This window comes from Culex pipiens, chromosome 2 (assembly GCF_016801865.2).
Source record: "Culex pipiens pallens isolate TS chromosome 2, TS_CPP_V2, whole genome shotgun sequence".
Lineage (NCBI taxonomy): Eukaryota > Metazoa > Arthropoda > Insecta > Diptera > Culicidae > Culex > Culex pipiens.
Window position 1 is genome coordinate 131,934,302 of NC_068938.1, and position 10,875 is coordinate 131,945,176.

Sequence of the window (10,875 nt, forward strand, 5' to 3'; positions counted from 1 at the left end):
CAAATGAGAGCCCACTACAAAAGCACTAACTGTCAAATGGTAGCCCATAACAAATCATTGTTTGGGTTTTTGATTTTCAAATTTCCCGCAATTCAAACGATAAATATCTGAAAAAACACGTGAATTGTGTTGCTGATGGTAAATTCTATAATATCCTTGGAGATTCCATCCCAATATTGGCTGAAAATTCATATCGAAAAAAGTGATTTTTCTATTTACCTTTTTTTGCTTTTTTTCTTTGGGTCGATCAAACAGTGCACCCGTACACTAAGAATCGGCATTACACATTTTTCAGTTTGGTTTTACACATTTGCATGGTTCTTTTGAGTTTAACCAGGATAACACACTTCGTGTTACCAAAGTAATATGTATAATACTGATTCTTAGTGTTTGTTATCTGAACTTCCAAGATGGTGGCTTCTTCGCTACCCCCTCGGACGCCTGGAAATGAGTAGAAACTTGCAACAGAGACCACAAAACACCCGGGGGTCGTTAAAGTGGATTGCTTTTTTCGGAGGTAATGTTGGCTGTTAAGTAGGTATTAGACAAACAAACAAACAAATAAACAAACAAACTCGCACTTTTTGACAATTTGCTAATTTGCATGCAAACAAGTTTGTGAGTTTGACAAACAGTTTGTTACTGTCAAACACTGAAAAGTGCGAGTTTGACTCTTTATCATAGTCTAATACCTACCTGTTTGTCATAGTCTTATACCGCCTTTACCACGTATTGCAAACCTACCAGAGTAATCTTCTTTCCCAATTACACCATGACTAGGGGAACAGCATCTAATTCCACCGTACCTCTAATGTTTCCATATCAGCACTTTGACGTTCAATTACAGCTCATTAAAAGCGTTTTCGACTGAAATCGAGTGATAAATAGCTCAATAAGAAGTGAGCACGCAAGTTACTATCAAAAGTTTTGCAAAATTAGTTGTCAGAAAATTGGATGGATTTAGGAGCGAGTGCTTAACCTGCCAAACATACGAGAATTTCACCTATTATAGACATTATCGATGTAATCAGATTGTAGAAAACAGTTCACAGAACAAGCTTTCAAAATACAATATAAGCAAAATAAGTACCATCATCTGGAGCAAATTGGAACAGCTGTTCATCAGAGTAAATGGAATACATTGAACGTTTACATTTCTAGAGTTTTTTTAAAGGTCCTATAAGGCATATATGCAAGTTTATAGTAAATATTTAAGCAACACAAAAATGTTTTCTTGTTACTATATTACGTCAAATTACTCATCTTGTATAATCAATTATTTGTAAATAAACTAGAATAATAAATTGCTAATCTGTATTTTTTGATGAATTTTCACATCAACTATCATTAGCTGGAGTCAATTCCAAATTATTAAATAAATAAATGAAAAAAACCTTGTTTCAATGTAAAAATATTGATTGCCTTCCTATAACCTATAACCTATAACTGTCGTTGACTAAAAGTTTACATTAAATTTGAAAAATACATCCTGTCTTTTTATTTCTCAAACTCATTTTCTCAGGTACTTGAAATGAGCATCAAATTTGGCAATCTTATTAGCCTGTTCGAGGTTCATCATCTATGAGGGCTCATTGAGCGCGAGCGCATGCGATGAGCAGGAGCGAGCACGAGCTACCTGTCAAGTCCTAATTCTCATGAATGAGCGAGCACAGCATCGGGCTCGCTCGCAAAAAGCTAAAAAAAAAACACATTAATTCTTCTTCCAATCATTTCATCAGGACGTTTGCTGATAGCCATTATATTTAGTTGAATTAAGCTGGTATTTATTGATACGTTAACTTTTAAAGAATGTGGTATTTGCTCTGCGAGGAAGGGGTTAAGTTAGTTCAACTTCAATTCATGCGTCTCCACCTAAAGTCAACCTGAACTAACTTTCGATGGAGTCACATGGTAGTTGAACTTAATTGCGTATTACGGAAAAAGATTCACCAGCAGAAGCATGCGAAATGATGTTTCTAGCTACATATTTACATCGATATTTTAAAATACTCCTCAATTTGCTTATAATTAGTTTTGTTCGAAACAAATTTCATGAAAAAATGTTTCCTTCCCCACGTGATCCTAGCAACACGCGTTAAATGACAGTGCGCCTCCACCAAAATGCACCATAATCTGCCCTATCAGCAAACCCGCCTTCGATGTTCATTACGAGCTGTCAAGCCAACATAAACCAGCATAACATAAACACACGAGGTTGTGGAGAAGAGAGAGCATAAGCATTCTGTAATCAGTCCTCAACCCTCACCGCCTGGAGATAGTTTGGTGCATCTTGTGTGTACTTGGAATATTCTCGAAAAAATGAGTACAACACGGCTGCTGCTGCTTCAAAAGCTGTCCAGGTCGTTGCTGTCCAACCGAAAGGTGGCCACCAATGCAGTCGGACTGGCCAACCGCACGTGGAGCGCCGCCGGGACGCCGGTTCACCGGGGTAAGCAAAACTGATTATGCTCTTACGCAATCATAAGTTAAGTTGTGCATCTGCTCCACAAACAGCCTTCCCGACGACGTTCCGCCCAATCCGTGCCTTCTCGACGGAAGCGGCGTCCGACGAAAAGCCGTCCGGCTATCACTCGATAATCCGCGACTCGGAGAAGGCCGTCGGCGAGAGTGACAAGCACGAGTTCCAGGCGGAGACGCGCATGCTGTTGGACATTGTGGCCCGGTCGCTGTACTCGGACAAGGAGGTTTTCGTGCGGGAGTTGGTTTCGAACGCTAGCGATGCGCTGGAGAAGTTCCGGTACACGATCCATACGGCCGGGGAGGGGGAGAAGGACTTTACCGAGCAGGATCGGGCGCTGGAGATTCACATTGGGACGAACAAGCAGGACCGGGTGCTGTCGATTCAGGACACCGGGATTGGGATGACCAAGGAGGAGCTGATTGCTAATTTGGGGACGATTGCGCGGTCCGGGTCGAAGCACTTTTTGGAGCAGGTATTTATGGCTTATATATTTTACAATACAAAGAAGTTATATCGCTGGACTAAGTCGACGATTCTTAAGGTGCGATATTCTCCACTATCCAGTCCATGAAACTGGCCACGCGGGTAAAAATTGTGTACCTGTATTTTTCGTCGCCGGTTTCCACCCCAAGCGAAGCAACACCAAATTGCACAAAACGCATGGCTCCGTTGTAGTTGGTGGCGTAACCCAGGGACCGCCTCCGTCTCCACCTCCCGTTTGTACCCGAAGTCCACCTCCAGCACAAAGCTGCCTCTCCGTCAGTTCAATGCTCGATCGCTGCTGACAATCGGCATTGCTGGCCAAGGGAAGAACCGCTTCCTGAAGGACTTGATGCTGTTGATAGCGTTCGTTTGAACCCCACCCCGTGACGATGAATTCCTTGAAAAGTCTCACGCGAAGTTGTGGCGTCACCGGAAGACAGATTGGCTGGATGTTGTCTAAATGGGTAGAAATAAAGCGGGTTACTGAATATTTAAAGTAACATTTTAGAGCAAACTTACACTCCCAGCTCACTTCTGTGGCTAGACGAATCAGTCCAATGTCGTTGGTATATTGCGAAATGTTAAAGTTTGGATGATAGACACTGGATTCCACTTCGTACCGTTGCACCGGATCAGCGCATTCTCGTTCAATTTCTTCTCCACCGGGACCTTTAAAGACGTTACAGTCGATATCAGTATTTTTGTTGTGTTCTCCCAGAATAACATGATCACTGAAAAATATTAAGCGTTAGTCATGATCAAATTTCCTCTAAAAAAAAGGCATCATACACTTTAATCCCAGTTTTATGCCAGAGGCATTGGGCCGCCGTTAAAATGTATCGTCGGTGGATGATAGAGCCGACGCACTTGTCTTCAAAATTCGTGTCTTCGCCTTTGTACCGCAGCACTGCCATCCACGGATAGTCGAAAACCTTTGTCGCGTTGCCTCTGGAGATGCGATTTCTCAACGTTTTGCCGCAGTTAGTCGGTAGAAGATCATCACCGGTATTGGCGTTGAGTTCAGTTGCAATAGTTGGGGCTGGTCCTGATGGACTAATCTCTGTTAGTTGGCTTTCTAAGAACAAAACATAGTTTCATTATCTTATTCATAGTTATTTTATGAGAAAAAAAAACCCTGACTCTAATGCTTGAACAATATTTTATGAGAATGAACAAATCGGATAATAGGACAGAGACCTCCTGATCATGCGAGTGTTTTCCATACAAATCAATCAAAACACGGATCCAAATTCAAAAATATTGTTTTATCAAAGTATTAATTCAACCATATCATGTTAAATTTTCAATGCATTCACTAAGATTATATTTTTTGAAAATCTAGTAAGGCCGTTGCAATTTTTTTCAAAGTTTATGCCCCCCCCCCCCCCCCTACCCCCCTTCAACGTCGATCTGAATAATCAGGTCGACAAAATAAATATTTTTTCGAAAAACCTCAAAATTTTTATTAAAAATAATGTTTAATCAACCGAAATCCAGTTAAAACCAATGTACAGTCCCACAAAAAGTTTTTTTTTTCACGAAAAAAAAAATTCCGTCAAGACATCGATATTTTGAATTTTTCCTAGGCCTTCGGAAAATCGAGTTTGGACTGTACTTATAAATCCAAAGTTATTTCATGTAAAAAAATTGCCACTTTTAAATTATTCGGACCAATCTACTTCTTATAACTTAAGTTTCTAAAAAATCAAACAGAATTGAACTTTGGTCCTAAAAAATCAGAAAAAAGTCAAAGTAGTTATGTCACAGACTGAAATTTAAATTGAAATTATTGCAGCTCGCTGCCTCGTCCCGGGTGGGACGAGGGATGAGGGCAACTCTTTCAACAGTTTGGAATTGGATACGACGTAACTCTTTCAGAAGCGCTCGCCGCGAATGCGACGAGCTAGTTGGATGTCCTGATTGTTTCACAACCACGGCTTGACCCACGAGAGGCTTTTCGGCGGAAGGCAGCAGGCGCGCGCCTCATCTTGTTGATGCCTCGTCCCGGGTGGGAAGAGAGACGAGGAGTGAGGCAACTCCGAAGAGTTGGGAAATCCTCACCCCCTACCACGAAAGATCCAAAAGGTCCGGCCATCGAGAGGCAACTGGCTGACGGTGACGACGAGAAGGCGATGCGCACTTCTTTTGCAGTTCTGGTCCCTCTCTCTCCTGCTGCTGCTGCTCTGGGCTGAGCTTTCCTGCTGCTGCTGCCGGTCCGACGTCTGAGACGTGAATGATAGAATGGGCTCTGGCGCGCGTTCTTATATATGATTTCGGCCCGCTACTTCCCCTCCTTTTTCGCGACCGACACTCGGTCGCGTTGCTCGGGTGATTTTCCCCTCGAAATAGGTACTTGACATTCCCGTCGGGGGTGGGAAGCGCTCATTTTGCTTGCAAAATCTCTGCATTTTGAAAACATTTTAAAACATTGAATTGTTTCAATAGTAAAACTATTTTGCCAACAATGAAAGTTTTATAGCAAATTGCTGAATAATTTTCGAATCGAATGGAACATAAATCGTGTCGATTCGATTAGAGGGAAGGAAGATATAAGCGTTTGACGGATGACGCAGTATTCCAGGGCCTTCGGCCCGGGTTTTTTGGAATGGCACCCCAGTACCTTCGACAAAGACGTAGTCTACGTCAAAAATTAAGGGATAATGCCTGTTCCGGTGGCTCAGCGCTGAATTCCCCACCGGTGAAATGGCAACCCTGCGCAGCTGTCAGATCACACCTGTGTTGACGAGCAGAAGAGGAAACACGTTTCTCTGTCATTCTTCTACCACCACTCGACGCGATCAGAAGCAAATAAACGGTTAAGTTATGGTACGTTCGTTTGATGGTTAGTTCCACACTGAGTGCCGCACTCAGAGCTGTCAAAGTGTTTGTTTGAAGAAACTCGCGCTAGTTCCGCACGAGTTTCGCCGCCATCTTGGAACTGAAACTCTAGTGCCGCACTCGATATTTTTTCAGTTTCATGCGAGTTCCACGCACACTGAAAAATGTCGTTCGATTGAACCAAAACTGGCACCGACGAGTGCAGCACTCAGTGCCGCACCGGCTGTTCAAACGAACGTACCATTAGTTTCAGTACGCGATCGTCTTTTCAATCTCCTCCGGTCTCGTGTCCGGTCGGCCCAGTCCAAGGTCCACCCAAACATTGGTCCTTCGTCGTCGGATGGTTATCGCGGAATCGGTCACCATGGAGAAACTAGAGCACCTTCGAACGGTGTATTTACTGCGTGTGAACGGGGTGTTGGCGGCAGCCGGGAAACTCGCCGAGCGGAAGGCTTCCCACAGCGAGGCAACAGAACGGCTCGACCGACTCCATGGACTTGCTGGAGACTTCCGGCGGACACAGCAGCGGATGGAGGAGATTCTGGACAATCCGGAAGCAATCGCCACAGCGCGGTTCAAAGGGGAAGAATTCAAGGCGGCTTACCAAGGAGCCAAGGAACTGCTCGAAAAACACATTTCGAGCACCAAACCGGTTCGAGCAGTCCCACGGAACGGTAGCACCGGAAGCCTGCTGGAGGAAATCCGGAGGTTCAGCGTCGAGGTGAAGGAATGGAACGCAACGTGCGTCGGCCAGTTCGGAGCCGTTCGTGAAGGCAACGGTGATTCGGATGGCAGCAAATCGGTGTCGAATCGTGCACCCTCCTCGGGTCCTTCGACAACAACAAACAACAATGGTGCAAAGAAGATCAACGGCCAGTCCGGAGCTGTGGGATGCGGCGATCCAGATGGCAAACAGCTGCCAAGTTGCGCGCCCGTTTTGGGTCCAACGGCGGCACCGGTGATGGATTCTGCGCTGGAAGATTACAACATCGAACAAGCCGGAAATGACCAGGTACGGAATTGGTTTCCACAACCGGAGAAACATGTTCCACCAATCGGGGTGTCGACTTTCCACCCTGATTGGACGAGTTTTGGTCGGAACAAGGATGGTCCGGAGACGTTCTCAAAGAACGTAGCGAAGGCATCCGTCGGCGACAACAACGCGAAGATGGCGGCACGAGATTCAAGGGAAGCACAGCGGAAGGCTCACATTCTGCCAACTGAAGCTGTCAGTGTTCGGGGAATCGACGCGGCTCTTCCCCAAGCATCGCTGGGTTACAAGGTCCGTGCCAGACTCGGTCTGCCACATTCGAGCGAGAAGGTGGTGGCCACCGGGCAGCAACTGCAAGCAACAAACGCTCACCATGTGAGCCAGTGGGAAACAGGGCGCCTGATCAAGCGGAAACAGGAGGAGTGTAGTTCAGCGCGACAACGGCCGGAACAGCAGGACCTCTCACGGTCGGTTGGTGTCTTTCTTGCCTCAGGTCAGAGGGAGCAAGTCAAGGACAATGGTGGTGTTCCGTCAGCTCATACAGCAGCATCAAACTTGGACAAGATCACTTCAACGCGAACCAGAACAGGAAGTCACATCGGACGGACGTCGAGGGAGCTGACTATCAGCCGAGCGACGATGGAGAACGAAGATCACGAGTACACCCTAGAGCGACGGATCATCTGGTCGAATCACTCTCGGTTTGACGATCAACGCATCATCGTACGATTGCTGCTCTACGACTCGATGCCACCAAGGGATAGCGGATACGTCACGGAAAGGAACAGCGCAGCGCGTTCAGACGAGACTTCAAGATCAAGAATCGGCAGGCTGTGTGTTGCGGCACGGGTGCCTCAAGGCGGGGGACAATGTTCCGGTGGCTCAGCGCTGAATTCCCCACCGGTGAAATGGCAACCCTGCGCAGCTGTCAGATCACACCTGTGTTGACGAGCAGAAGAGGAAACACGTTTCTCTGTCATTCTTCTACCACCACTCGACGCGATCAGAAGCAAATAAACGGTTAAGTTAGTTTTAGTACGCGATCGTCTTTTCAATCTCCTCCGGTCTCGTGTCCCGTCGGCCCAGTCCAAGGTCCACCCAAACAATGCCCAATGCAAAAATGTTCAATTGCGTACCATTTTATATAAAAACTGGTGGGAGAATCATGCATCCATGGCGTTTTCCACACGATAAATGGTTAGGATCCATCAAACCCAAAACAATGTACTGCCCCTGGAACGAGTTCAAATGAGTAACCGGTTAAGGTGTAAATGCCTGGCACGTCCACTGAAAGCGTGTTCTAGCGTGTTGCTCGTACTGACTCAGAGCAAGGGCGAGATGTTGGTTGGGAACCTGGTGCATAAGATAGGTCAATGCCCGCTCTTATACTGAACATTGAGAATTGCGAGAAGATTCGGGTTTGGTGACCCCAAATTATTCAAAAAGCGAGTAGTTGATTGCTTGTTACATTATCAAATTATGTTCTAAGTTTCAAGATTTAAAAACCTCTCAAAACTTATAAAATAAAATTAATTAAGGTGAGAATTTTTATACATAATTTTTTATAGTCTTGAATTATTGAAATAATATTTCTTTAATTCCGCATTTCTATAACTTTATAATTCTTCAACTTCAACTTATTTAATTTTAATTTTTTAATTCTTTGATTTTAAAAAGACACATTTAATGCATAAAAGAAATCTGATTTTATTTTGCCTGCTTTATATTTCATTAAAAAGTCTATGCGGGATCTTTCTATATTCATGCATTGTATAAGAAAGTGACCTAAACAGTCCGCTTAAGCTCAGGTATTTTAAGCCTTTCAGTTTAATTTTGAATCGTTTTACTTTTTATTTAATATATTAAATTCCTATGAAATTTTTATGTTTTCATTATTTGAGGTGCAATTTGAAGGAATAATTATGTTGGTGTTGGTGAAAATTGATTTTATCACATTTGAACAAATATTCAAGCTAAAATCTGGAAATGTATCAAATATCTCACTGAAATTTAGATATTTTAATATTATCAAAACTTTAGTTTTGAGATTCCTAAACATGTCTTGAATACCCTACATTTTAGAGTTTTAGTTACATTAGAATTTTTTTTGAAGATTTTCCATACCAACCTAACTAATAAGCAAAAGCATTTTTTCGCTCATGGTGAGCTGACGGGGAAGTACCTACATATATGTATTTTGAATTTCTCAAAAAACGAATCATTTCTGAAATAATCTGATCCCATCGTGGAGATTTGCTCAAATGCATTTTCCCTAAAAGCTTTTGATTTTCTTTCTCACCGGCAGGTCAAAGAAAAGGGCACCACCACGGAAAACGCCCAGAACATCATCGGCCAGTTCGGCGTCGGGTTCTACTCCGCCTTCATGGTCGCGGATCGCGTCGACGTGTACACCAAATCCTCCAAGATCGACTCGGTCGGCTATAAGTGGACCTCGGACGGTTCGGGCAACTTTGAAATTCAGGAGGCGGAGAATGTTCGGGTTGGCACGAAGATTGTGATCCACTTGAAGGCTGATTGTCGGGAGTTCTCGGACGAGGATCGCATTCGGGAGGTGATTCGCAAGTACAGCAATTTTGTGGGGAGTCCGATCTACTTGAACGGGAAGCAGGCGAACCAGATTCAGCCGATTTGGCTGATGGAACCGAAGGACGTGACGCAGGATCAGCACAACGAGTTTTATCGGTTTGTGGGGAATACTTTTGATACGCCGCGGTTTACGCTGCACTACAAGACGGACGTTCCGTTGAGCATTCGGGCGTTGTTGTATTTCCCTGAGGGAAAGCCGGGGTTGTTTGAGATGTCGAGGGATTCGGACGTTGGAGTGGCGCTTTACACGAGGAAGGTGCTGATTCAGAGTAAGACGGAGAATTTGCTGCCGAAGTGGTTGAGGTTTATTAAGGGCGTGGTTGATTCCGAGGATATTCCGCTGAATTTGAGTCGTGAGTTGCTCCAGAACAGTGCGTTGATCAGGAAGTTGAGGACGGTTCTGACGAACCGTGTGCTGCGCTTCTTGCACGATCGCTCTACTAAGGATCCGGAAAATTACGACAAGTTCTACAAGGATTACGGTCTATTCCTGAAGGAGGGAATCGTCACAAGCCAGGAACCGAATGAGAAGGAAGAGATTGCCAAGTTGCTCCGATTCGAGACTAGCAAGCAAGAGGACAAGAGGATCAGCCTCCCAGAGTACTGCAACCAGCAGCAGGAAGGTCAGAAGGACATTTACTACCTGGCCGCGCCCAACCGAACCTTGGCCGAGGCCTCTCCGTACTACGAATCGCTCAAGAAGAAGGGCATCGAAGTCCTGTTCTGCTACGAAGCGTACGACGAGCTGGTCCTGATGCAACTCGGCCAATTCCTCGGCAAGAACCTCGTCTCCGTGGAGAAGGAAATGCGACGATCGGAGAAATCCGAAGACTCCGCCGACCAACTCATCGAAGGATCCCTGCTCAAGACCCAAATCGACGAGCTGATTCCGTGGATCAAGCAAAAACTGACCGGCAAAGTAACCAACGTCAAAACCACAACCAAGCTGGACTCGCATCCGTGCGTCGTGACGGTGGAGGAAATGGCCGCCGCTCGGCACTTTATCAAGACCCAGAGCCACAACATGAGCGAGGAGAATCGGTACGCGCTGTTGCAGCCCCAGCTCGAGATCAACCCGAAGCATCCGATCGTCAAGAAGTTGTTCAAGCTGACGCAATCGGATCCGGAGCTGGCGGAACTGCTCGCCAAGCAGCTGTTTTCCAACGCAATGGTTGGGGCTGGGTTGGTGGACGATCCGCGCATGTTGCTGACCAGTATGAACGAACTGCTGGAGAAGGTGCTGGATAAGCATTAGATGTGGTGGGGGAATTTAATCGTTGGACTGTGCATTCGTTTAGGAGATAGGGACGTTGATCGTATTAATGTGGAAGATGATGTGGAATAAAGATGTACTGTAATACTTAAGCCAATGTTGGGTTTGTAATGAATGAAAGAAATCCAGATTTACAAATATTTGAACTGTCATAACTTATCGCTCAATCAGCAAACAATGAAGATTGTTGCAGATTATTTA

The 10,875-nt window shown here is 45.0% G+C and overlaps 2 protein-coding genes across 3 annotated transcripts; one reads left to right on the top strand and one right to left on the bottom strand.

Annotated features, from left to right (window-relative positions):
* The first annotated feature begins 2,210 nt into the window (after window positions 1-2,210).
* On the top strand, window positions 2,211-10,766 carry LOC120424463 (heat shock protein 75 kDa, mitochondrial). The gene is made up of 3 exons (XM_039588599.2): window positions 2,211-2,449; window positions 2,515-2,954; window positions 9,100-10,766. Exons 1-3 carry the CDS (start codon window positions 2,320-2,322, stop codon window positions 10,654-10,656), a joined length of 2,127 nt encoding a protein of 708 aa, XP_039444533.1. The 5' UTR covers window positions 2,211-2,319; the 3' UTR covers window positions 10,657-10,766.
* On the bottom strand, window positions 3,028-4,300 carry LOC120424472 (CLIP domain-containing serine protease B9-like). Of its 2 annotated transcripts, XM_039588610.2 has the most exons (3): window positions 3,755-4,300; window positions 3,485-3,696; window positions 3,028-3,421 (listed from the first exon to the last, which is right to left on the bottom strand). In XM_039588610.2, the coding sequence occupies exons 1-3, from the start codon at window positions 3,877-3,879 to the stop codon at window positions 3,039-3,041; spliced, it is 720 nt and encodes a 239-aa protein (XP_039444544.1). In that variant the 5' UTR covers window positions 3,880-4,300; the 3' UTR covers window positions 3,028-3,038. The 2 variants fall into 2 exon arrangements, with proteins under 2 accessions (XP_039444544.1, XP_052564019.1); XM_052708059.1 differs by having other exon boundaries at window positions 3,028-3,696.
* Window positions 10,767-10,875: the final 109 nt, after the last annotated feature.

Coding starts and splice junctions, on each gene's coding strand:
- LOC120424463 (XM_039588599.2), top strand. CDS start 2,320: ATGAGTACAACACGGCTGCTGCTGCTTCAAAAGCTGTCCAGGTCGTTG. Junction 2,450..2,514: donor CGGGACGCCGGTTCACCGGG/GTAAGCAAAACT, acceptor CTCCACAAACAG/CCTTCCCGACGACGTTCCGC. Junction 2,955..9,099: donor CGAAGCACTTTTTGGAGCAG/GTATTTATGGCT, acceptor TCTCACCGGCAG/GTCAAAGAAAAGGGCACCAC.
- LOC120424472 (XM_052708059.1), bottom strand. CDS start 3,879: ATGGCAGTGCTGCGGTACAAAGGCGAAGACACGAATTTTGAAGACAAG. Junction 3,697..3,754: donor CATAAAACTGGGATTAAAGT/GTATGATGCCTT, acceptor AATATTTTTCAG/TGATCATGTTATTCTGGGAG.